Below are 27144 nucleotides of genomic sequence, written 5' to 3' on the forward strand. Positions count from 1 at the left end.
GTGTTGCATATTAGAAGTATGTTTTGTGAGTTGTAGTGTAAACTCGAGGTTGGTACAGCAGAGCTGTGGAAGACTACTTGCCATAAAGTGGGAACTGCAATAAAATGAGATATGATTGAAATACCAAGCTGAATTATCCAGATGATATGCAAACGCCCCTTAATCTTGCAGTCCACCTGCTCTTTTATGTATAACATTCTACAGTTTCAGTTATTCTTGGAAACCTAGTAACAGTTTGTTGTTTTAATCACGTCTGGTTTTCCTGAGTGATACACAGGAAAAGTGTTTCAATTAGATAAGCAGTGCATCACATTGCTGTGCAGTTGCTTTGGATAGCTCCATTACAGTCTATTTAAATGTAACATTTACTTTGAATTTTGATAGGCTGTATGATTGCAAGGTGGCAAAGTATAAATACAGTGGAGGATCCCTAGGAAGTAAATCATCTTCTTAAATACTTTTAATATATATCAATATATTAAAGGCCAATTGTGAAAGATGTTGAACATTGCTAGTAGGTGCAGAAGTCTGTTTGCCCTTATGATTTTCACTATGTTTGAAAATTCTTTGAGATTTTTGAGCAAATGCAAGAGTACAATCTACTTCAGGAAGTTAATGGTTCAGAAAGATGTGTCCTCTGGGGAAATTACATGAATTTGGGAATTGCTGTCAGCTGTGCAGTTCGACAGACTTAACACTTAAGACCTATGTAACATTTTATTATTATGTGTTTGTAGGTAACTATTGTGATTTGGGTTTGTTTAATTAGAATTGAGTGCTTCATAAGCAATTTTGGCTTTTCAAGGAGTTGTCTGTGCATTCCAGAAATTGTGTCCACTGGAGAGGAAGCTGAAGAGCTGTCACTAGTTGTTATGTTTTATACAAGTCTTCGTGACTGAGCTAAAGTATTTTTCCACTTCATTTTTTCTGATGGCTCTCACTGCTGTCCCCAGTAAGGCAGATCCCATGTCAGTAACCAGCTTCTCTTGTATTTTGAGTTTTACAGCTATTGCTTGTCCTTATCCCAAAATGTGAATCCATAGTGCAGATAATGCTCTGACCTTTCCCAAGCCCCAGGCCTTTGGGAGTGTGCTGGGCATCTGCTGTTATTCCTTTTCTTTTTATTTTCCTGTATTGGCTATGTTATCTCCTGTTACTATCATTTCAGTGTCTCCATCATACTATGGTAAGACTTCCCATCCCATCTGCTGTGCTGCTTTCCTGACATTCTGAGTGCCAGGCCTGAAGAGAAGCTACATTAAAGATAGGTGGAAACAAACTGTCAAAATGCACATTTCAAATCCCAGAAGACCTGCATGTGGTTAACTACAGTCAACCTTTTAACAATACGAAAAGCAGATCATTTGCAAAATCCAGGTCTAGTCAGGTGTATTTTGATTGAAAGTCAAATATAAGTACCATAGATAAAGAATCTCAGTCTCTTTTAGTTGGATGCTAGATTTCCTCTGATATAATGAGAGGTTTCAGGAGGATGCTGATCACTAGCATTGTTTCAGGAAGCAGCTGAAAGACATTAAGTTGTCCTTGCGTTATTACTGAAAGGTTAGTTTAATTCAGAGATTTAGTGTTCAGGAAGTTCACCCAGGTATTGATGTAAAATTTTTTCTAGAGCAATAGGCTGTTACTTTAGTATTTCACATAAAATACCTAAAGCTTCAAGTCCCAGCTTTAAGTCAAACCTTACATCCAAATGGCAATTTGGGGAATTGTCACAATTAGTATCAGTCAGGTCAATAACACGTTAGTCTAAAAGTCCTTCACACCTATCAGGATGAACCGATTTCCTTAAAATACTACTTTTTCTGGTTGCTCTGTGGAAAGGCCAAAGTATATTGGGAGTCGGGAATATCCAGCCCCGTGCCAGAGCTGTAGCTTTTTGTTCAGAAAGAACTGAGACAATTCCAAACTTAAGCAAAACAGGCAATTGTCTATGTCAACTGCCAAGACTGCCAAGAATGATAAAATGGCTGTGGTCCTGCTGCCTACTTTGCCTGTGCTGGACTCCCAGCAGGCTAGGCTGGCAGCCGGTGTGCTTCCTGAGGGAGGGGTCAGCATGTGTCAGATACTAAGTTCAGCTGGGTAGGTGGAGGCTCTTTTAGATGCACGATGTACTTCCATCACACCTTTCATCTTCCCAAGAGGCAGTAGGGGCAGGAAGTCTAAGCATTCTCCATACTGCTTCTTTATCTCAGCTCTACCCCTTTCCTCAACATTGATCCCAGTTCTTGGGGTAGCATAGTTCTGCTCACGTTGCTGAGAAGACTAGAGCCAACTCCAGCTGGCAGATTTCCTTACATTTTTTCAGGCACTTCCCATGGAAGACAATGTATTAGTATGTTCTTGCTCCTTCAGCGAATTCTGCCTTTGCTTGCTGTGTATCAGCTCACAAAAGGCAGTGACAGGCTTTACGCTGATCTTGATGTGCGCTAAATTGAACCTCATAGTGTTTTGTTGCAAGATAACTAGTCCTAATTTCTTGTTAGAAAATTGAAATCTAGTGAACAAAATGCAGAGCTAGCCTTTATGCTGCCAAGCCTGGAAAACTGAATTGCTCACTTGGAAGCAACTGCAGTGGCGAGACAGGAAATTCGAAGAATCCTATTGCAACCAACAATGTACTATGGAAAAATAAATATATCCCAGTGGAAAGAGGCATGAGAAGTCCCCATTGCATTCAGTAGTTTGGAACAAACTATTGGAAATCAGTTCTAGCAATCAGGAAATCTGCTCAAATACTTTCCTGCTACTTAGCCTTAGGCTTAACACCTCAGTACTTAGCCAGAATTTCCCTCTGAATGCCTCTTCCAGCATTACACTACATTCCACATTACATCCTTATGTAAATGTGGATGGAGAAAACTTACAGGATCTGGGGATTCGTTTTGCTATTCAAAACTCAGGCCTTATGAGCACATGCTACTTGCATGCAGTCTGAAATCATGCAAATAACCTGTCCCTTCTCCAAAATAAAAACCCTTTGGACCTTTAGATTTCAAGACATATTCTAGACCAAAGCCTGGATCTGTGAGACATTGATTTCAGAGCCAAATGCTTATAATAGCTTCAGCCAAAAATTCTGCAGAGCCAGATGGTTTCAGTAAGACACAAATATGCAGGGAGCTTCTGACCTTGCTTGAACCTAAAATGCAAAACTGAATTGCATGCATGCCCCTGTGTAAGATCTATTCCCAAGCTGCCTGCCAGGATTCCCTTTTAGAAGCTACTGCTCCAATATAAGGCTTGGCAGAATGTAGTATGTGCCTGCAGTTCAGCATCTTCAGATGATAATCTAGCATCTTAGCTTTCACCAGTGTTGGAGATGGGTTTGAAATAGATTATGAACTGCAATTGTTCAGGCATGTCTTCTCCTTAACCTCTAGTAACAAGAAAGGGCAGAGCAGATGGGGATGACAGTGTCTTAAATTCCTGCCATTAATATATTTCTTCGTAAAAATGTGTTCTTTGAATTTTAAATCCCATCAACTAAAAGCAGTAGCAAGGGTTTAAATCCATCAGAAATCTATAAAAAACACCTGCCTTCATTAGACTCTAGGAATCTTTTAGAAATCACCAGCCCCAGACCTTCAGCTCTGATTCCTTTCACAAAACATGCAGTTTCTTGTTTGCCCTGCTATGGAAGCTTGACCAGTTTTGCTGTATATGACTAGAATCTAGCATCTCTCATTTCCCTGGTTTTATTAGTACGGGAAAGCCAGGTGTCATTTGAAAAATCTCTCTGTTCTCTTTCATCACTGTAAAATCAGTGTGTTTCAAGTAAAAAACACCTCATATTTTTAATAGGAATGAAATAAAAAAGGTTGTGAAAAGATTAATGTAGCAAAGAATTGGCAAAAGCACTGTGTCATTGTGCTTTCGTTAGAGGCTATGCTTGTTTACCCGATTGGTACCTTTTAAAAATCATGTAGCCTTCCAGCAGCACTTTACCAGGAGAATGTAATAATCTGCGTGCTTTAAGAGATATGGTACTTAGCTAGAAAACCACACTATTTTGAGTATGGGTGACAGATAACAAGGAGGCGGGCTATCTGTGATAGTGACCTAGTAGCTTTGGGATGGCAAACATCCCATTGTTTGAAGTTTGGAATTTATACAAAATTTCTCATTTCCTCCTTCCTGTAAGCACAATACATGGTGACAGAGGACTAAACTAGAGCTCGTTAATACTTCACTTCATAAACCTAACATATAGTTTTGTCCATTTAAAGTCAAGCTTTGATGTAGCACTGGGTCAGCAGTGTTTTTGTTCACTTCTGTCACCTTTCAGGACACAAAAAGCTTTTACGTGTTTCCCACGTAACTTACTATTTTGTTTCTTATCAAACTGGTTAAACATATAGGGATCAAACTTGCCCCAAACATTAAGATCCATTTTATACTGAAAGAAACTTTATGTACTGGAATAAAGTGCTATAGTCACCTCAGTTTTTAATCCTTTTCCTAGGCTAAAAGTTCTGGGTAGAACTGTCTGGGAGAAAACTTGTAGAGTACAGTGCCAGCGACATTCATGTAGTCTCTCTGTGTTTCAGGAATTGCAGCCTGATTGTATACTGTGTTCATGATGCTGCTTTCAGTGAGGCAGAATCACAATCCTCATGTAAATGTGGATGGTAGAAACTGTATGAGCTTAACTGCACGAGCTTAACTGCACCAGAGAGATACATGGATGTAACTGTAAAGAAGAGAGAAAAAGAGACGAGCATTATCTGCCAAGTTAGATTCACCTGTGTTCAGTTTCCTCATTACTTCTGCTGGCTTGCAAGGGAGTTACTAAAAGATCTTGAATTAAAGTTCTATTTATGGCAGTAGTACCTTTCATAATATCCTTCATGTAACGATGTCAGAGAACCTTTCAACATTTAGTGTAAGTGTTCTGCCTATGGGAGAACTGATGTTATTATTTGCAGTTTAAAAATATATATACTTAAGAAAAACATAGATTCAGAAACTATTCCACATTTATAGAAGAAATGCTGGCAAGGTTAACCCAGAGTCCTAGTCCAAACCCTCTGTTTTAAGCATTAGATGAATTTCCTTGACATGACCTCTCTCCACTGAATTTGATGTACTTCCCAAGAAAATGCCCTTCAAGATTCAGCACTTTCTTTAGTCATGTGTGAAATATCTTAACAGACCATACAAAAGAGCGCTTTTAACAAGACTTAAAGTCCTCTTCTGAAAGCAGAGTTACTTCCCTTATGTATCTAGATTGCCTTACTTTCAGAGGGCAAATAAATATTTATGGTTTAGTATTTGAAGGTATTCTGTGAAACTTCTGAGTAGCTAAACCCACTTTTTTTAAAATAAGCCTAATCTTAAAGTTCACTGATCCTAAACAGAAGAAGCCCGCTGGCTCTGAGGTTTTCATTTGGAACAGGCATCTTTTTATTAATAAAATTTCAGGTGTCTTTGCAGGATCTTACTTGGCTCTGAAAATTGTATCCTATACCGGATTTCTGCAGTATGTTATTTTCCTGACAAGGAATTAGAAGAGGAAGTATAATGCTCATGAGAACTTGCCTCTAGAAGGAAGACTTTTTGTCCAGTAACAGCTTGTGCTCTTAGTAGAGACTTCTGCTCTAAACCATAATCAATCAGGAAGGCTGTCAAACACGCACTGTTCAGCGTGGTCTTTGAAATGCCTGGCCCCACCCTTGTGCTTGAATACTTCTTCAGACCAGAGCTTGAATGTTAATTGTAGGCGGCAATTTTACATCATTGCAAGGTGAACAGAAACAGTTAGATTAAACATAAAAGTCTATTTGCTGGAAGGTAGAACCGATCGGCTTTGCAATGTGCCAATTCATAATTTATACATTGCATTTTATTTTGCAGATTCTGTGGAAAACAGGCATTCTGTAAGTATACATTTTATTCCAGCAGTTAAATGGAGGGAAATTGCATTAAGATTATTGTATATCTAGTGAGATAGTGTTGAAGTGTTGCTACGTTTTAATTGTTTGTTTGTTGTTCAGGACCTTTACTGGACAGCCACTGGGCAATCCCTTCATATATAATCTTACTAATCAGGTTTTCAGTACTATGTTTATAGAAGGGTCAGCTTTAAACCTCCATGGAACTGACTCGTGTTTGGTAGTGCTGGTACAGGAGGTAAATGACAAATAAATGATCTTCTAAGAATTTGTGTTGAACACCTGCACAGCTTTGGATATGTGCCACAAATATTTATGCTGACAGGATGGCACAAGGTTGGGGATGGCTGCTGCTTGACTCAGGTTTCTGATGAACCTGAGGCACTCAAGAGTTGCATATGAAAACCTGCTAAGCTAGTAAACAAATCGCTCGCTGTGGGCAGAGCTGTTGTTCCAGTCCCATCTGTAAAACCCGTTCAGTGCCAGTGAATCTCCTCAGGGTGTGGCTGCTCAAGTGCACAGGCATATCTTCTGTGACTGGAATATCCAGAGGAGTGAGGTCCTTCCTAAGATGTGAAATGGAGAGTTAAACTAAGCCGACCACCTGAACTTGCAGAAGTCCCTTCTACGCACTGTCTGTGACTGTTCCCTTCTGGGCTCATTTTCATCCACTGATACAGCAAGTGGGATGACTCTAAGGGCTAGTGGTGAAAACTGAGAATTTGTGAGAAATTTTAGAAGCGAGCAATTTTTTGTGTCAGAATACGTAGCTGTGTCACAGTTATGCTGCTCTAACCAAGTGGTGAGAATAGTACCATCCGTATATGGAGGATTTCAGCTAAACAGGAGTTTTGTGAAGGTTCTGTAGGTAGTGAACAGCTTTATAGGGCTAAGAAGCCAGTGAAAACATACAGATTTTTTTAAAAAAGAATAAGTGTCTCGAATGAGCTGTTGCTCTCTCAAGAGATCTAAGAGGCAGGGAACTTACATTTCAGGTGTACTTTTATGAAAGTTAGGTAAAGCTATCTAATCCAACCTCAAACACTGCAGACCCGGTGTTTTTTTCTGCCATCCACTTTGTGACTTTGGAACTTGTACTTAAAAAGAAAGAGGGAGAGACTTATAAATAAGAATCACAATAGCACAGTCTATGTCAGTTTATGGCATCTATTTGAGTTTTGAAAGGCTCCATCAGCACTCGCATCCCCATGGGATAAAAAAGCAGCCCATTGTATTATTTAGAGACACTGGCAGTATGCTGAAGGTCACAGGCTGTGTTACAATAAACAGACATATATTAACAGGCCAGTAGCATTTATCGTATCATTGTCTCTCTTAGTTTAAAGGTTTGTTTTTATTCTTTGCTCTCAAATCTCTAAAAATAAATTAAGCTGAAACCTCTTCTGGGTTATACCTGGCATTCCTTAGAGAATCATGCAGAAGAAAGTTTATCCCTCTCCAACACAAAAGGAAAAATGGGCAAGAGCGGCTGTGATAGATGTCTTGTGTAAGCTTAGGGAGGAGGTTTTGTCTTTTTCTTTTTCCTTCACCCTATATAATTTATAATGGACATTAGATGAAAGACCAAAGTTTTATGAAGGTTTTTTTTGTTTTCCTGAGGCCAAAAGTGAGCAAAAAAAACTCTCCATGGAAGTATAATGAGGCTGCTTCAGTGAAAATACACTGACTACCCCATGTAAATCGCTTTCATCATAATTAATTGGGCTATTAGATTGTCTGCTTTAGCAAGCTTTATGAAGTAATGTTAGATACAAGGGAGGAAAGTGTCAGCTGAGGGCAGTGTTTTCTTCATGTTGTCTATGCAAACTCCTATGAACAGTAGGAGAGTAATAAAACTAGTTATTCTTTAAAACTAATCCCATTTTCAGAAACACCCCAAAGAAAAGTCAGCTTCATAACACCTGCACGTCTTCCTTGAGTTTGTTACAAGTAGCCTTACTCAGTTCCCATCTGTGACATTGTCCCCTCCTTAGATGCTGTTCATATACTTCAAATAGTGACTATTTTTTTTTAATTGTTAGTGCTCTAAAGGACATAGCAAAAAACCAGATCCTTACCCTCTGCTTCTTGAATTCCCACTTCTATTCCCATAAAACCTGTGACAAAAAGCAGTTCCATCCCTCTTTTGAACTCTCTAGATAAGTGACCTAAAGTTGGACTGGACAGATAAATTTCTTTATAGATTTTTCCATCCCCCCTACTTGTCTCTCAGCACTTTTCAGGCAACATAGATGAGTACAGAAGAGGCAGGGAGCTACTAAGATGTTTTCTGTCATTATTGTCTTGCAACTGTTTTTTTCTGTAGCTCATTTTTACACAGTGCTTAACTGTGATGCACCTCAGAGTTTTGGTCCAAATGAGGAGTTGTTGAACCTACTCATGGAAAGGAAAATGCTCCTTCTAAAGTGATCAAGTGGCTTAAACTTCCTCCCCAGCTGTTCTGCTTCTATATAGCTGAATGAAGTATTTGGCTCAGAGGTGAAGTTGCTTTTGATCTACTACTCCCTTAATCTGTGAGTGAAAGGAGGCCTTCAGGAGCTAGGCTGGTCAGCTGGCATCATAATCACATGAAATACCAGATGGATTACTTAGCTGTGGTGACCTGTCAAAAAGCTTGTAGAAGTTGACTCTGTTTAGGAAGTAATAGGTATTCCAGAAGTGTGGGATAAAGGGCACCACAGCAGAGAGAGGAGTGATTTGCCAAGAGCTGTGTTTTCAGAGACAGGAGGCCGCGCAGCCTTTTTGTTTCAGTAATGATCGTGGAGACTCTACATCAGATCCTGTTGTCCTTTTCACTGTCTGAATTCAAATGGCAGTGCAGGTTCCATTCCTCAGGTAAACTCCGATAACTCAGTTCTGCATTGTCTTCCAGAAGTCACAGGCAAAACAAGTACCGCATTGTGGAAAAGAAAGATGAAAGACATCACATTAATGAATGCTAGCCCTGCTCGTCTGCATTTGCCCCTACATAGTTTCTGTCAGAATAAATAATCCAGCATGGAAGTTTAGAAAATTTGCTTCATCTTCACTGAGGGATCATTAAAAGATTGAGCTCAGGGCTTTAGTAAACACTGTGTACTGACAGTAAGTGTTGTGTTACACAGGGGCGTTGAAAGTGTTTGTGTTGTGTCAAGAAAGGCGGTATGTTAGAAAAACAGTAAGTTAAAGTTCGAATTCTTTTAATTGTGTAAAGGCCCAGTTGCAATACAGGTTCTGATTGATTTGCAGTCCGGAGTACCTTGAACTTGAATGCCTTGGACTTTTAGGTCATTTCTAGTGTTTTGTGTCAGGAGTTCCTTCCCTCTTTCTCCTCTGTTTCAGAAATTTTGTATCTTAAATGCTATCCATAGGAAGTATTTGCAAAAGAAATGAATTACTTAGAGAGGAACTGGGAGGAGGTTTCCTTCCTGAAATCAGAGCTGGCAATCTTTCTAAGTTATTTAATGGTCCCAGTTTCTGAAAACATATTGAAGGAAATATCTTAACAATGAGATAGCCACTTCGCCAAATACTAATTGGTATTGTGTCAAATTTACCTCAGCAGTACATTCTGACTTCATATCTCCTCTTCTCCTATTACCTCTTAGATGTGTGTTTGTTTGTTTGTTTGATTCTGTCCTAGGGGTAGACGAGGACTGGCAACCTCCGTCAGAACATAGCGTACTTTTAGCTGCCTATTTGTTCAGCCTCAGAATGTGCCCTCTGAGACAGAAACCTGTACAATGTCAATGTATTTGGAGAAATTTCTGGGTTTTTTTCAGCTACTTTCTCTTCTGACTCAAGTGAGCCCAAAAGTATTTTGTAAATTCTCAGTGGTAAAGGGATTGTTTCACATTGCCAGCACAACATAGCCAGCTCCAAAGTGGGACCTGGCATGTGTTTAACTATGCATAGTAACATGGCACAATAGTTTCAGAAAGGAAACGAAGATGAAGGATGTGTCCATTTAAAATTGTGGGGAGATTTCAGGCAGTCAGGATATGAAAAACAAGGTGATACTCTGAAATAAACACTGAATTATAAACCAGGAATTCCTGCCTCTGACTCATGGGGCAAATCCTTTGGGGGTAAGTCCACAAAAGGAATTAGGCGCCTCGGTGCTGACAGACTAAACTATTAGGTTAGAGGCCACCATGTACTCTTAGCAGATATTTGTTGGAAGACTTGCTTTGGCAACTGATGCCAGGAAAGACTTGACAGTTGTAAATCCTCAGTGGAACTGAATTATTTCTGTCTTACAGTATAAAGGCAATGAAATTTGGGATCTTTCTTTGCCCTGTCCCATTGGCTAGCATAGAGGACTCCATCTGCACGCTGCCTTTTGTGATTCTCAGTCCCAGGTTGCTATGTCCCTGCTGTGTACTGACGATAACCTACTCAAAGGAACAGACTTTTGTAGAAACACGGTGTCTAAAAGTTGAACGCTGCATTGCTCGCTGTTGAGATACCCAAATGCTTCTTGGGAAAAGGTTTTCACTCTTGTGGGACTGAAGATGGGGGCCTGATTATGGCAGCAGAGCATCTACTAGTAAATAAATGATCTGACTTTCAGATTTGTTGAGTTCCTTTAAGCAGTTCCTTTAAGAGTCCAACTTTTATCAGTAAGCATCCAGTTTCAGATGTTGGTGATTAACAGTATTGCAGTCTAGCCTGGAACTGTTAACCTAAATCTCCCACTGTCTTATTTCCTTTTTTATCTGATGAAGATAATATTAGTATCTCCCCAGGGAACTTGCGAGTATTTATTAGTTCATTGTACAGTGCTCTGAGGAATATGTTACTAAATTTGAAGTTTTGTATCGATCAAAAAGGACAGGAGAGGGCAGGAGGACATTTATACTCATAGCTTTTTTTTTTTTTTTTTTGTGGTCTGGTTTCTAACAGAGACTACAAGGGCATCCTGATGCTACTTAGAACAGTCGTCTCAAAGATCAGCTGGGAGAAGAAAACAAGCCAAGATGGAAGATGTTGCAAATGTTTCAAAAGCTCTGCAGCACTTATTTATGAGTTTGCCAGGCTCTTCTTTTCAAAGTTTATGTCCTTACGGGGAACAATGGAGATGTTCCTAAAGCATTTAATGGAAAAAATTACAAATAAAAATTCTCATAGGAAAGTGGCTCTAGAAACCACTGACCTAGGTTCTCATTTTTAATTTCTTCTGCTAATGCAATTTTGCCTTTCTAGCCTTCAATGCATCACGCTCTGAGGAAATGAAAGGGGAAGCTACAGCTGAGGAAGTACGTTTCTACAGTGCAGTAACTACTGTGATGCCAGTAGGATGTACAAATTTCTAAGCTTGCTTGAAACCAGCTGACTTGGTTATCAGTAAGACTGTACTGTGGCAGAACAGAGCTCAGCACAGCTTGGCCAACCGTGTATGTACTTTGACATGATCTTGCAGCCTGCGCTGAACTCCCTGTGCTGCAGCAGCTGGACTGCTACCAGTCTTGGAGCCAGCTAATTTATAGCTCACTTGGATGCTACACTGCAATGAGGGCATGCCAGAAGAGTGAGCTCTGGGCTCTCTAAAAACTTGAATAACTGTTCAGAGATGCAGTATTTTACCAAGTGCTTCTATCAGTAGAGGCACAAATGTTCTTGATTCTTTGCTGAATTGCTTTTCCCCTTTAAAGGTTCTGATGCTTGTTGGTTAGTTTGGTGTGACGGTTCTTCAAGGAATGCTTGCCCATCACAGTTATTTTGGATGATGCAAAATACAGGTCTTCAGTGGGTGGATATACTACACCCAGGTCAGTGAGTTTGTACCTGAAAATCCTGTTATGTATAATCCTTATTCCACTGATTTTAGGAGAGACATGAAGTCACACTTGTGTCCAGTTTGTCCACTATGGAACCTCATGCCTATCCTTTTTCTCTATAGTATGATAAACCACTAACATGGATCCAGTTTGGACCTGGATCTAATCTTTGCAGCCCATGTTTATCTCAGTTGCACAAGTTTAAAAAAAGAACACAAAACAAACCAGAAAAAGTACTGTACTTGTCCCCAGCCCCTTAACCAGCTGGTCTTTGACACTGCAATTGCTCACCTTTTCTTGCTGCAGATTAAATTACTACAAGATCTGGGCCACAGGTAAGAAGGTTCCTGTTTTAATTAGAAAACAGTTAAAGAGAGGATGTGGATTTGTATATACATATATAGTTACTGCTTTAAAGCACTGCATCAAAGGTGCAAAACCAGCAAGAAATACAAAAGGGTTTTATATTCTCTTTCCAAATGTTTAAATTTGCAAGCTCCAGTTATTGGCTAATATCTCTAATTTATTGTTCCCTATGCGAATGTTGTTTGTATCATAAGCCTTTTACAAATGACCGACTTCATAGCATTGTTCTGTTGTCAGATGTTCTTTCTAGCATCCCATGAGTGTCCATACAAATGCGTTAGTATAAGGAATGTGAAAAAGTGTTTTAATAAAGAAAACTCTGAATTGAACTTTGCACTGTATCTTGCATGTTCATATTAGTGATCACTTGCAAATGAATGCCTGTGACATTTTTTATTAGTGCTGAACCATATAGATACATTGTGTAAATCTACATATGGAAGATGTCATCTCTGCAACAAGTGATTCCAGGCACTTGGGTCTGGTGTCACGAACAAGTTTAGCAGCAGGTAAATGCACTAAATTGGTTTAAGAATTAAGCGTGGGAGCGCTTGCGTTCATGTAAGTCTCTTGCTAAATTACAAAGGTAAAAGTTCCTCCACAAACCTTTCCACAGCCCTTGGCACAGCTCAGGAAAGCACTGGTTTCTGGGAAGTTTCAGAATGTCATCTGGGCACGATGGAGCTGCAGTGGGACAATTAATTGATCTGTTTCAGCTTGTCTCTTGTCCGGAATAATCCTAAACTATTTTGGATTTAGTCTGTAATAGAAGTTGTTTGTCCTACTGAAACGTGTCTGAACTGTCCACCTCTTAGAGTGCTGTGCACTGCTTTGAGCACTTCTGTTTTGTCTTACAGATATACCAAAAATATTTTAAAATACAGAACATTAGATCAGCAGACCTCTCCAGTGAAGGCAAGGTAAACGGGCCCATGAAGTAAACAGCTATACAAGGAGTCCAAATGTCCTGTTACGAGCATGTCTTCTGGACGCCAAACAAGACTCATTGTCCCATTGGAAACATTCTGGAAATATGCCTTGAATCTGTTACTGAAACAGATTAAAGCTCAGATTAGAGCTCGAACAATGTTACTGAAAAAAATTCAGATTTCTATATTGCCGCCAAGTTGAGCTCAGCAAATATAAATTGAGGTGTGTTGCTAAATATTTCTGAGAAGACGAAGGGGACGGAGCATGCTGAGGCCCTTTGTGGCATCCTTGCCTGGGCAGTCCCACGGGCAGCGCCGCACCCCGCTTGCCCTAAGCACGGTGGGGAAGAGGCTTTCACCCCACTGCCTGCTTGGCTAACTTTATCATATTGTTACGACTGCAGAGCAGAGGCTTTAGGGCTGAGATACAGAAGTGCTTTAAATCAACAGACTCATCTTCCTTGCCACTGCTAATTTTTTTTCATTTCCAGCAAACCAGCAGCTGCTTATTTTCTTGTCTAACGTAAGTGTATTTCCCTTTTGTGGGAAAAGCGGCGATGGTGTGCTGTCTGGTTCGTGCGCGAAACCACCTGTCAGGGCCGCGGAGTGCGGCTGGCTGTGCCTCCTTTGGTGTCACCTGCGCCCAGGGCGAGGGGACCCTGCCCGGCGCCGGGCTGAAGCCCCCTCCCCCCTGCCCCGTGTTGTGCCGCCCACAGCACCCGGCAGCTGCCGGCGCTGGTCCGGTGCTGCCCCCTGGTGGCAAGCGACCTGCAGGGCCACGGGGGTGGCCACGGGTCCCTCCTGCCGCCGGGGTGGCCCCTGCCTGGCCCGGGCTGGAAGGGGCTCAGGCGGAGCGAGCAGGGGCTGGTGTGCGGGGAGGGCGGCAGGCCCGGCCCCGGTTCTGACTTTTTTTGCCTCTACATGCACAGAGTAAACGGAGCATTGTGACTTTTACTCCTGTCGTGGTGTGACCTCTTCATCTGGACCTGTGCCACTCTCACAGAACAGGTTTCAAAACAGTGCAAACCTACCGGCAGTGACTTCTTTCTCTTTCCATAGGTTAGTGAATTGTTCGTAAATGCTGGGGCGCTACTTCTGTGCAGAGTAAATATCCTGTTCATCCATGGGTGAATAAACCTCAAAGTTTATTTACTTCTCTCAGGTGTTACATGCTTGTTCTAGCTGCTTCTTTGAGCTTGGTTCAGTTGGAGTTCTTAATGTTGTAATTCATCGCTAAGCTGTTTTGCATCATAAGCCCTCTGCTTTCAGGGGCAAGGGAAGTAATGCTGTCAGACTGGCTGCAGCCCTTCTGCTGTGAGGAAAAGAAAGTTGGAGAAAAACGGAGGTATCAAATGATAAACACAAGCCACCAATTAAGCTAGAAATCAAATGGTGTAACAGAGTATCAGTACAGATCTAAAATGCTGGCACATTTTGTTTTTCAGAATTTCGAGGTCTTTCTGAATAGACTGGTGAAAGCAGAATAAACATTTTTACTGTTATTTGGGAGGTAATAAGCAAGTTGTCATGTCTAAAGAATCACAAAGAACGGGGCTTATTGTCTTCATGCTTTGAAATGCTCCATTCTAAATTGCAGGCCCTCCCATTAAAAAAAGCTCAGAGTCTAGCAATCCTGAGAATGTGGCTTGCATGGGAAGCTTCAATTAAATGTGAGCACTTATATTTATGCATGTAATTTTTCTCACCAGCCACAGGCATGCTGGGTGGGAAGGCTGAAAAAATTCTCACCATTGCAGGAAATAATCACTGTAGTTAAATTTTAAATTTAATAGCAAAAGAAATCACAGTTTCCTTGGGGAGAGAGTCACCTGCAAAGTCTGATGACAAACAGAATAACAGCATGAAGCTGAAATGAAAGATTTAGTGCAACTCAGTGTAGGTCTAGGCAGCCACTGCAAAGGCACTGGGAATATGCCCCAGTCAACCTGGATCTGCAGTAGCCTTGAACTGTGTGTGAAGCTGTAATGGTGACTGTTAGAAATGGGCCTTGCACGGTATCTTGGCATTCCCAAGGTTAAGAGGAATTCAGATCCAAAAGGTATTGGCTGAGGAGTAATTCCACAAATAAACTATTATTTACCGTAAAGATAGAATCTGGCTCTGAAATAAATAGATTTGTAGTGTATTTCTGTATAATCTTGAATGCAAAAGAGTACTAGATGAAATCAGTACTCAGATGAGAAGGGCCTCCTTTTGGGCAATGAAAATGTGACAACTTTTTCACTGAACAAAAATCAGAAGTGACCAGTGTGACAGTTCACTGTCCTCTGATTACTGCCCTGATTTTTCTGAAGTTGTCTTTTTGGTTTAACGTTTAACTCAGGAGATAAAAGGCGATCTTGGAATGAAAGCTATTACAGTGATGAAAGAAAGTGAAAAGATGGTAGGAAAGACAGAGGGGAGTGAGCAGGGCTGGGGGAGAGAACTCCCCCAGACTGCGGAAGGTTTGGGAAGAAGCGACCTGTTAGTCCAGTCACCTTAATGGCTCCACACTTCAGGGTGTTGGCGATGCTCTGGGGAATGTGCTGCAGCAGAACCAGTGCTGTAGAGGTGGCTTGTCCCAAAGATTCATGGGTTTATAGTAGTCCTGTGACTGCTAGGAGAAGTAGAAGATATATACACGTTAATAAAAAGCACTTTGCAGGTAACAGCACCATTGATCCAAGAAGACAAGAGATTCATTTCAACTGCTGTGGTCTGTGCGTTAGTCCTGTACGCGGACACGTAGGCACTGAGGAGCCTGTGCTATACAGTTGACAGACTGTGATATTGACACTGGGAACATGTGTCTTCAAAAGAAGTCGTCATATTACACTGTTATTTAGCTGGCATAATCCAAGCCCTGTTCAGTGCCTGCAGAGGAACTGTGACTGCTGAAATAGCCTGTTTTCACAAAGCACTTATCACCATTTGCGTAGGGAGAGCTTGGCTTTAAATCCTCGGCACTGGCTTTTTGTTTATTCATTTTTTAAGTACATGCAGAGCCAAGTCTCCACTGACTCAGTTTCACTTTGCAAATCAATTGAGGCAGTGCTACAAGGGCAGAAAAGTCTCACCGGTGAACTTCAGCTTGTTCAGAGCTGCCGGCCCTGACCTGACTGCTGTCTTCATGGAACTAATCCATGCCAAATGCCTGCGCTCCCCTGCGGCTCCCACTGCCCACCCAGGCTGTTCCCTAGTGGGACCTTCTGGGATGGTTCAGGCTCCAACCAGCACTAAGTTGTGGAAGTGTGTCCTCTCCCAAGTGCAATCACCACTTTTCAGCCCCAGCTCTTCCTTAAGGACCTCTCTGCTCTGTTTGGGGGTAAGTGCTTCCAAGGCAGTGAAAATGAGAGCTGCTTGTCTGTCCACAGGGAGTTGAGGGGACAGAGAGGTTGACATCAGTGGGACAAAGGTGAGGGCTTTGTCTTAAGTGGGCTGAGTCATGATGTTATTGGAAGGGGTGAGCTTGGCATCCCTGCTTGATAGTAGGCTGTGAGTCTAATGGAAGAAAAAATTGTCAAGTCTATTAAGATGCAGTCAGAGTGTAAGTCAATTAATTAAAATTACAGCCACCCAGGTTATTAAATTAACATGAGATTGTCAATAGGAAATATAGATTGCTTTTGAATAATTTTAAGTTATTTAAAGCATGGTAGTAATGAAAATCTTGCAGTCTCCATAATGCAAAACCTAGTTTTGATTTTATTGCTGTTTGAGTTGGGTTTTATATTTTTGTTTCAACTTCATGATCATTAAAGGTACAGGACCTTTAAAGAGCAAAACATTGCTGCTTAGGAATGGCAAGAGCTGTTACCAAGTAAAAGCTCTAGAGGTGGCTGGAGATGAGCTGTGATTCTGCAGTGTGACCCACAGAAGAGCTGAAATCAGGTAAAGCCAAGCGTGTCTAAATGCAGACCTTGCACGCAAAATGACAGATACAATTTTTTAGCCGCTGATTGTGCCCATACCACCCAGCCAGGCGATCAGGACTAGATGGCCTGTATCGCTTCAGTTACGTTGGCTGTTACTTCTCACAAGCAAGTTGGACCGGCTGTGCAACACTCCCATAACTGTCACCACGTGTGGCCACGGGTACTTGAGCCGTGGCATCCAGATAAGAATCCAGCATTTTGTGCTGCCCAGCGTTCCTGGAAATGCCTGCATATAGGCAAAGAGTACTGGAGTGGACTACCTCCCTAGCTGCAACTTCCAGGCAAATTTGGTGAACAGAGCTCAGCCCTGACTCAGGGTATTCCTCAAGGCTGGAAGAACAAATCCAAACGTACTTAGAGCATGCGTTGGCACTCTTGAAAAACTGGTTCCACCTGCGGGTGCCGAGCCTGCAGCAGCCTCTAGACAATCTGTCCTCCCTGGCTGGAAGTCAAAGACCTTAAGGGAGCAGAGAGGGGAAATACGCAGGCTTATGAAGAGAAATTCATGTTGCTCCTAGGGACCTTGGGGACTAGTTGATCTCTACAGAAGGATGGTATGTTCAGCATGACTGAAAGTATTAGCTGGCTCAGCCCTGAAACCTCAGAACATTGTGTACGCTGCTTAAATCCAGTTTAGTCATTGCTGGGGGGAGGCAAGGCTGCCCTGCTGGAAAACAACCCTGACATACACCTGTGCTTTGTCAAACAAGAAATGCTGAAAGGGTTTTCTTTAACTATCTTTATTTCCTTTTCCTTTCTTTTTCTTGCTGTTTTTGTTTTTTGGTTGGTTTTTTTTTTTTTTTTGGAAGCTGATCTCTTCCCACTGACTTGATTTCTTTCTGACTGTTCCGGGATGAATCACACAGTCCTACAGGTCTATCTGTATACTGCATGGGACTGTGGAAAGCGGACCTGACTAATGTCCCCTGCAAGGAGAAAATGATAATTGATGCTTTTAAATTACAAGTTTCCTGCATTATGGTCTAGTTTTTCAGCTTATAATCATTAACAGTGTAATAGAGACTTAAGTAAATTGCTGCCTTTTCGTCTTCTGTAGCATATATAGGTCAGATTTTCATGTTAAAGGGTTATTATCTCTGACACTAATTAGTGCACTGACTGGCTGACAAAGGTCACATCTGTGTTTTCTTCATTGCATACAAATGTGGATAGGGCTGTGTGCTCACACCAACTGATTCTCCTAATTGCTCTGTCTTCTGGAGTCATTCCCAACAGCGCAAAATCACTAGTTTGACTTGGTAGCTGCTTTACACCTATGTTGTACTTATGTCAGTGAAAGACAAGTTCGAGGGCAAAGGAGTGTCAGCAGCCATCACATCTGCAGCACATGTCCCCTGTTCTGCACTTCATAAGTCATAGCAATCACACTTTGCATCCTTGACTTTTCAAGCTCTGTGCAGTTGCAGTCAAAGGGATGAAGTTGTTGCCTTTTCATGAGGAAATGAATGGAGCTTTTATTCCCTGTCTTTGACCAAAGCACTTAGATGGTTTTAGGCCCAGCGGATTGTTTCTAATAGCAGGCAAAATTGATCACCCAGGTACTTTGATGCAGCCCTTTTATGTGCAAAGAAAGTACAAATACAAAATTCTGTTTCCTTGAACAGAGGAGGAATCAGACAATAGGAGGCACTTTCTCTGCATGCAATTTCAGTCCCTTCAGACAGCACTTTATCCAGAAACACTCGACCAGGTTTTTTTTGCAAGGTCATTCTTGCAGAGTTTATCTGGTTCTGCCTGGTTTTGAGAGAAGGCTGCTCCTGTCAGGCCGTTGGAGCACATGGTAGCTCCAAGCGTGGCCGCTCTCCCTGCGTCTTCAAAGCCCAACAGTTTTCAGTTGGGAGAAGCCTTGAATGCATTAACTTATCCAGGTTTGCCCTTTTGCCTCGTTTCTTAGGGCGACTGTTCCTGTTTCAGCTTCCTGCTTCTGTACGAGAGCTTATTTGGTTTTTATACAAAAGAATATCCAATGAAAGGCAACATTAAACCTGCTGGGGTCATAAGCTTTTGCCTGAACCCTGTGTCTGGATGGCAGTAGGGTTAGATGCTCAGCATGTGTCTTTGTGCTGATGAAGAGTAAGACCTTTGCACACTTACCGTCAGTGATGAGGAACAGGAATATGTGATGGAATTGGGGCAAGATGAGATTCTCGCTGCCCAAGTGAAGTTTTTACTATATGTTCCTCTTACCACTAGAAAGAAACACTCCGTTGACCAATAAGCAGTATGCATTGGTAATAGTGGGTTGAACTTCTCTGCGTTCCTTGCCCTACTCATCATATTTAACCTTGGGTTTATTTGTAAAGAACTGTACAGAAAGTCCTGTTTAAGAAAGGAAGAAAGCCTGGACATTGTATGTTTTGTTACAATATTGTCCTGGACAGTTTCCAATCTGTTAATGAATGAATACCGACATCTAGACCATCCCCAGGGGAGGTTCAGGATCCATCTGAGTTCAGTAAGAGGTTCCTAAATAGCTGTAACAAGCCCATACTTCAAAAGAAATAAATTTTGCGATTTTTAAAACATGAGTTCTGGAAGGTTTTGAATATCAAGATTAATTCTCTGTCTAAATGCAGTAGCACTGGCTGGTGAGTCTCAGTCAAATCTGGAAGGTTTTAATATTGTCTGGAATCTGGATTTGATGCTCTAAAAGCTTAAGACTGTGTTTAGTTTACTTTTTTTTCCAGAGCAGACTGTGCATATATTTTCAGATTCCTTAGTATATTTCACTGAATTTATGTGAAAAATATATTACATCATCTATTGCACTTGAAATTTTGACTTGGGGATTCTGGCTGGATAGATTACTGAGCAATGTTTAATTGAAAGATTTAATGATACTCTGAACAAGACATGACTCACTCTTGAACAACAGGGAACAGCTCCGACATATGAAAAAAACCCAAGGTCATACGGAGGCAGATGTTGCCCTGCACAGTGTGATGCCATTTGCAGTTGGTAGCAATATAAGATGGCTGTGGAAGCTGAGCAGGAGGGTCAGGGCAGCTGGGCAGGCTTGGAAACGGCATTACGCACCCAGGTCGCTAAAGTGAAGCTCAGCAGATTATTCTCAGTGCCTCACATTCGACGTCTACCTCAGATGTGCCTGTCCACAGATTCCTTATTTAGCCACCTGAATGATTAGCACAGTGAGATGTTCTTTAATATGTGTCTGTGCTGAGGTCTTCATCCTAAAGTGCTGTCCAGGTAATATTATTTGAAAGAAGGAAAATGCAAAGTCCAGAACAAGAATTCAGTTGTGGAGGCACTGAGAACATTTGGCTTCGGAGGCTGGGTCCAAATTGGTTAGAGAAATGGGTCAGGATGGAGCTGTCACTGGTGGTTTTGCTTGGTTGTGAAGGACTGAATTGGAAGGGAAGGACTGAATCTTTGCTGTGATCATTTTGTGTGAATGGACAAGTACTGAATGCTCTCTCAGAGGCAGTTCTTTAGCATGGGAAAATGTCAACCCTGTGTTTGCTGTCAAAGCTGTGCTCTTGTTTTTTCCGGGGTGGAACTGCACCTTCGTGTTCTTATTAAGCCCAGCCTCGTCAGCAAAGCTCCGTGTCTGACTTGCCCCATTTAAAAGAAGTCTTTGCCGCTGATGTATTCCACAGTGCTGGACTGACGGGCATAGACAATTGGGATTATCCTATGATAAACGGATAGGGGCCACTATGATGCTACTGCTCAGCTAAAGGCTACTAACTGCTGTCACAGAGATTGCAGTTCCTGACTCCTTGGCAAAGTCCATGCAAATAAAGGTTCTAGCAACATTCAGGTTTGAAGTTACACTGTCTAGGCCTGCACAACAGCCTAAATGATATCGGCCTTATGAAAACAATGCATGTTGTTTACACCTTCAGAATGTGGGAATTGCCCTGACCGGGGGTCCATCTATTCCAGTTCTGCATCTCAGCTGGAGAAACCAAAGTCTCTGCAGTGTTTTTTATCCCTTTTGTAACTAAGAATTCACTGCATGCTGCAATTTCTGATTCTGTTTTACCAGGTATACATTCAGCTCTGGATCAGGTGTTAATGCTCTCAGAACAAAGGCATTTGAGCAAGATGTTGCTGTTTTTATGATAGTGGTGTTTTGACATCGCGCCAGCACGATCCAGGAACAATTCCCATTAAGTCTATTGATGTGAGTCTTTCCTTGAAGGGATCACTCAGAAAACCTTACCTGAATTATCTTTTAAACTTGATTAGTTAAATTCTATTAAACCGTATGCAGATACTCACATTCAGAATTAAGTGGCATTAATCTGATTTAGTGTACTTCATTCTAAAACTGAAGAAAGCTAAATCAAATGAAGGCCCCTAATTCTGAGTAACAGCACTCATGCAGGACTCCAGTGTAACTTCAGCAGCCACTTTCAAGTCACACTTGTTATTAATTCGGATTAATTTTTCTGACTTTCTCTGCGAACACAAGAGACAATAAAACCATCATAGATGACCTGACCATACGTTCTGCTTCTCCCCCCTCAAGAACATTATGGACCTAGCTCCTCCTGAATATTGGACAGTTGGTTTGGAGTTCTGGATCTGAAGGTTGCTGTTCATTGCTAGTCTATAGTCAATGTTCTTTTCCCCTCATAAACCATTTAAATTAAGCACATCAGTGTAGAACCTTAGCATCTGTCCAGGCAAGAGAAGAAGGGTACAGCTGGCTGGTGTTAATGCTTCTGTAGTAGAGCTGTCCATGTGGAAAAGTTGCAGTGTATGTGCCTGGTTTAAATATGTAGCTTCAGCTGTTCTGTATCAGGAGTACTAAATTTACTTGTAGATTTAAAATAGGTGAATCATTCGGCAACTAAAAGGTCAGGACACATGCTGTTTATTTTGTGCTTTGCTTTTCCTGATTAATAGAAAATTGTCTGTAGCATCTGATATTATTGTCAAGGATTTCTGGTGTAATGCCTGCACAGACAAAATGCAGAATAGTGCCATGGTATCCCCATATCTTCCCCCAGTTTTGTATTTTGTCAGAGTTGCACTCTGGAGCGCTCCAGCACTCAGCCAGCATATATTCTAACTCACAAAGGTCTCTGTGGAGGGAGGGGTATTGACTTCTCCATCATGTGCAGATCAAATTTCAGGCTTTTAGAGTTTTGTGCATTTGCCAGGTACACTGAAATACAGATACCAGCTCTTATAACCTTCATGTGACTTTGGCAGTGTGCACGTGGCTATTCTGCATGGCATATGGACTCACCTCTTCCCCAGAGATGGATGGCGTCACTGCTATAGGTATGCACCAGTCATTTTCCCTACCTGGATTCGGTGTCAGGGAGGGAGATAAGCTTGTGTGAGGAGCATCAAGAAGGTTTCGCAGGCCTGAGAGAAACCAGTGCACATTCACAGCATTCAAAATGGCCTAAGCTGCATTGCAAAGCACCTTCCCTGGGAATAGGTCTGCCTCTGGATGTCACCTTGGCAGCACGGTTCTAGCTCTGCACGTCCTGCTGACCTTGTTTTAACCTGTCCTGTGGATCCACTTGCCCCCCTGGTAGCCATGGGAGAGGCTGTGCTGTTGCCTGTGTACCAAGTCCATTAGCCCACAGCTGGCAGTTAGAATCTCCTCTGGCTCTGGAAATGTGTCTTCTGTGAGTGTGTGCAAAAACTTGATGTGAGGAGTAGTATAGAGCCATTTCTCCACAGACACTTGGCAATCTAGAAACCTTTAATACATTAAAAAAAAAAAAGTGAGAGAGGGAAAGGGGGAAGATCACAAGGTCAGATGAGGAGAGGATCTATCCTCAGCTCAGCTTGAAAAATGAAGCAGCAATACAAACACATCCCCACCCCGAATAATGTGCTTCAGCACAGGAAGCAACAAGAGCTCAGAGCTTCTGCAGGTCCCTGGGGGGGGGTTTAAATGCAGGGTTGGAGCTAGGCTCAGCGAGCTGCCCGGGGAGGCTCTCAGGGAGGGCATGCCCTGGCTGTGCTCCTCTGTGGCACTGGGAAGCTGGGCAGCAGCACTGCTGGTCCGGGGCTGGGGTCAGTGGGTGGGAGAAGTGACGAGTCGGAGGCCAAGGTGGGCAGATCTGCGGCTTACAGAATTCAGGTCCAAAGGTTGGGCAGGGAAAGAATTGGGAGGTGCTGAAGCCGCTATTGTATTGGTGTTTGACAAGCACAAGATAGGCACACAAGCACTGTGGAAGGAGTGTGGCATTTGGGAAGTTCACACTCTCCTCTATACCTGCAGCTGGAACCAGCTGAAGCCCACTGGGAAGCTCTGGCCTTACAAGGGCTTGTTGGGTTGCCGTACGCATTGAGTGGGCTGGGGGACTTGTTTTTTCCATGCTAAGCCTCTTTCCATTGCATTTCACATTGTACAGATAACAAACAAACAAAGTAACAGTAAAGCTGTTCTGGTATACACAAACCCATGCATGCCAAGATTCACATGTTCAGGCGCAGCTGCTGCCTCATTTGTTTTAAAGCTGCTCAGCACACAGCCGCAAGCGGGCCTGTCCTGCGGTTCTCGGGTCTTCCCCAGGAGGTCTGACGGCAATGAGAATTTTGTGAAAACCATGTGGAAACCCATATCTCATGTAATGTTATTTTCTCACAAAAGTACAAGCTTTAAACTGTCCTGAGCTGTGAAGTTCTGATGGGGGCATTACAGAGAAATGAACTGAGCCTCACAGTAGCTCTGGGAGAGAAATATTACTTCTTATTTTACAGCCTGCTGAAGCACTGCTTTTAAAAGACATTTAAATGTCTCCCTCACATAGTCCAAAAGATTGAAGTAATTTTTTTCAAAAGCAGCTCCTGACTATAGATACCTATTTCTAGAACTTGCACGCCTGTTGTTTCTCAGACTGACTGCATATTTATACACAGGACACTGAAATATTAAAAATAAATAGGCATTTTACTTTATTCTCTTGTCTTCTCGTAGGATGGGTGGGAAGATAAATTATCCAACAAAAGGATGTACTCTTACGGCACTGAATGATTCAAAAACTCAGAGATTATTCCTTCTTCCCTCTGCCATCTGATCAGGACTTGCCTTTAGAAGAGGATTCTCAAGAGGCCATATACACCACAAAGCTCAGAGGCAGGTAACGGGGTCAGACAGCTTGTGGCTGGCAGGCTGGCTCCAGCCTTTGCTCAGCATCTATTGCTCTATGGAAGAAGCCTCTGCTGAGCACCTAACTTCAGGTGCAAAAATATTCCTTTTGAGGTCAGGCCTTTTAGGCCTTATGTTGCCTAAGTCAGGTGCAGATAGAGGGGAGAAAAAGCTTCAGAAATTCTAGTGAATTGTTTGTCGTTTAACACAGCTAAAACCAACCCCGCAGTCACAGTCTCTTTCCTGTGGTGAAAACCTGCTGTTAAGAAAACACCCGTTATCTTATCTTTAGACTTTGGAAACATTAACATCAGCTTTGTATAATGATTCAGAGGTCTGCCTACATACAATGACAGCTATGAAAGGAATCATATCCTAGATGATTGCATACACTTGTACATGCATCTAAAATACAATGTTGTCTTTTTAAAAATTAAAAAAAGACTGCATAAGAAATAAAAGGTGATGCAGTGATGCTCACACAATGCAGTCTTTTGTTGGGTTCCTTCAGCTCAGGGAGACTTAAGACTGCTAAGCTTAGTGCTCGGACATCCAACAGCTGGAAGGATTCAGCCCTCCGTTGGGTGAGCTCAGGCCTTTCCTTACTGAAACAGATTTTGCTGGGTGCTGACCACTCCCAGTACCTCTGGTTTCACAGTTACATGCAGGAACCCTGGTTTTAAAAACAGTTACTAAAAGCGCTGAAGAACTCCAAGATGCCTGGTAATAATTCACTTCCACAAGCACCGAGTTGTCCCTGAAAAGTAAAGAGAAAAGCAGGATGAGTGCTACCTGCACCTACTTTTTAGCCAGACTGCAAAACCTACCATCTACTGCATACATAACGCTTAGTGTAACAGGACCCCAAACCTTGGCTGAGCTAGAGCTGTAGATAAGATAGTAAATTATTTGAAAATCAGTATTATATATTTAACTCTTTGCATTAGCTAGTTTGGAGCAATTTGAATTGCGCTCACGTCTCCCATTAAATGTTGGCTAGTAAATACATTAACTTGTGCCTCATCACCTCATAAAGTATTGTACATTGAGCACCGGTGTGAAATAGCGTCTGAAAGACCTCGTAGAATCCTTCATGTTTTAATTCAAACTGAAATTGTTAAAGCAAAGGGAATTGACACAGCCAAATTAATCCACGGGGCAGCTAAAGACACCTGGGCGCTGGGGCCGCCACGGCTCTGACCCAGCGTGGATGTGATCTCATTAGTAACTGTCTCCAGAAGCAAGAGCAATTAAGCGAAGGGTAAAAGCAGTGGCAAGGCTGTAATTTATTGCCCGAGACCATTACTGGGCAAGCAGCCTTTTGACAGAGAATCCATTTTTTTCCCCTCAGTCTGCCGCAAACTGGGGAATAGGAAGGGTAGCTGCAGTGGCCCCTGACAGGACACGTTCCCAGGATAAGGCCGGGCTGGGCGGCAGGGAGCGTTTGCCCCTCTGTAACGCTGTGGTGCCCGCCAGCTCCGCTCTGCCCGCTGGCACACCCGCATCCTGCGGGGCCCGCCCGGGACCGGCTGCCGGGGAACGGGCGGTGACACCCGCCGCGGCGGGACCGGCACGCGGCCCCCGGGGCACCGGCTCTGCGTGGGGGCCCGTCCGGCGGCCGGGAGGGGACAGGATGTCGCGGCCCCCGCGCTGCCCGTTTAACCGATCCCCGAGCGGCTCCTTGCCTTAGGGAGGCGTCGCCCCTCACCTCACCGGCCGCCCGAAACTTTGGCGGCGGGCCGCCCCCCTGAGGGAGCGGGCCAGCCCGCCGCCCCCGCCGCCCCCCTGAGGGAGCGGGCCAGCCCGCCGCCCCCGCCGCCCCCCTGAGGGAGCGGGCCAGCCCGCCGCCCCCGCCGCCCCCCTGAGGGAGCGGGTCAGCCCGCCGCCCCCGCCGCCCCCCTGAGGGAGCGGGTCAGCCCGCCGCCCCCCTGAGGGAGCGGGCCAGCCCGCCGCCCGCCTGACGGACCGAGCCGCCGCGCCGCCCGCCCGGCCCAGGCCGCAGCCCGCCTCAGGCCGCCCGCGCCCCGCCCCACCCCTCCGGCCGGCGCTGCGGCGGCTCCGGCAGGCCCGGCCCACCGCGGGGCCCGGATTGGCGGCGCCGGGCAGCCCCGCCGCCTCTCCTCCCCCTGCTGCCGCCCGGCGCGGCGCGGGTGGCGCGGGCCGGGGGACGCCGGGGCCGCGTCGGGCAGTGCCATGAGCCGCCGCTAAGGTAAGCGAGGCAGGGCGGGCCGCGCCGCGCCGCCTCGGCCCGCTCCGGGCAGCGCCCGCGCTCCTGGCCGCGCCCGCCGGGGCGGGAAGCGCCGCCGCAGCGCCCGGCGTGAGGAGCGGGAGCCCGGGGCCCCCCGCCGCTCTCGGGCTGGCGGGAAGGGGCGTCCGGCATCGGCGGGCCGGGCCTAGGGCAGGGGGGGCGGCGGCGGGCGGTGCTGTGGGGCCGGCCGGCGGTGGTCGGGCGGGCCCGCGGTTGCGGGAGCTGCCGCCGGGCGGGCCGGGCCGGTGCGGGTTGGTTTGTGCCACTGGGCACGGCCGGGCGGGCGGGAGCTCTTTCCCCCGCACGGGTGTAACGGCGCCGGAGCCTTGCCGGGGGGTGCAGTTCGGCAGCAGCGCGGCGGGAGCAGCAGCGATGCCTGAACAAGCAGCAGCAGGGCAGCGGCGGGAGTGCTTGTTCTGGCCGGAGCGGGGGGGAGGATTCCAGCTGGCTGCTGGTGTCAAAGGCGAGAGCTTTTCTGTCTCCTGAGCTTGTTTCCTTCTCCCTTGCCCTCGCTGTCGTGCCTCTAGCTGCTGCTTCCCTTGTCACCCTCGGTGTCATTTGCATTTTGCCCCTCTTGCAGCCCAGTGTCAGCCCGTGTGCGCTGAAGTTCCTCCCGAACGCCCGTGCCCAGCTCCCCGCCGTGCGTGTCTGCCCGCAGCCGCCCGGGGTGCGGGGGCTTCGCTGGACGGCCGAGCCTGAGCTAAACTTCTGTATGTCACTGTCATATTGGAACTGGGAGATAAATCAGTGTGAGACTTCGGTGTTGTAAGATTATCGCCTGTTAAGATGCTTTGTCATACTCCTGTGTGCTCGCACAACTCCTCTTTCAAGAGGATCTTGCCCGCATAACCCAGGAGGGGGGGAAGAAG

The 27144-nt window shown here is 44.2% G+C and overlaps 2 protein-coding genes across 17 annotated transcripts in view; both read left to right on the forward strand.

Annotated features, from left to right (window-relative positions):
• PECAM1 (platelet and endothelial cell adhesion molecule 1) overlaps positions 1 to 12387 on the forward strand; it is a 36179-nt gene extending 23792 nt beyond the window's left edge. For 4 of the 14 annotated variants that reach the window (XM_056343240.1, XM_056343281.1, XM_056343292.1 and 1 more), the window contains one exon: positions 10818 to 10970. In XM_056343240.1, the coding sequence (XP_056199215.1) occupies positions 10818 to 10837 (20 nt within the window). In that variant the 3' untranslated portion in view covers positions 10838 to 10970. Of the gene's footprint in view, positions 1 to 1168; positions 1187 to 5874; positions 5898 to 10817 lie in introns of all 14 variants that reach the window. The other 10 variants (XM_056343208.1, XM_056343239.1, XM_056343259.1 and 7 more) reach the window with 5 other exon arrangements.
• A 13691-nt stretch (positions 12388 to 26078) lies between these two features.
• Positions 26079 to 27144, forward strand: part of TEX2 (testis expressed 2) — a 54798-nt gene continuing 53732 nt past the window's right edge. The window contains exons 1-2 of one of the 3 annotated variants that reach the window (XM_056340372.1): positions 26086 to 26236; positions 26856 to 26985. Coding sequence is in view for 1 of the 3 variants with exons in the window: in XM_056340016.1 (XP_056195991.1) it covers positions 26648 to 26738 (91 nt within the window). In the remaining 2 variants the exon portion in view is untranslated. Of the gene's footprint in view, positions 26237 to 26559; positions 26739 to 26855; positions 26986 to 27144 lie in introns of those variants that run through there. The other 2 variants (XM_056340195.1, XM_056340016.1) reach the window with 2 other exon arrangements.

This window comes from Falco biarmicus, chromosome 1, assembly GCF_023638135.1.
Source record: "Falco biarmicus isolate bFalBia1 chromosome 1, bFalBia1.pri, whole genome shotgun sequence".
Lineage (NCBI taxonomy): Eukaryota > Metazoa > Chordata > Aves > Falconiformes > Falconidae > Falco > Falco biarmicus.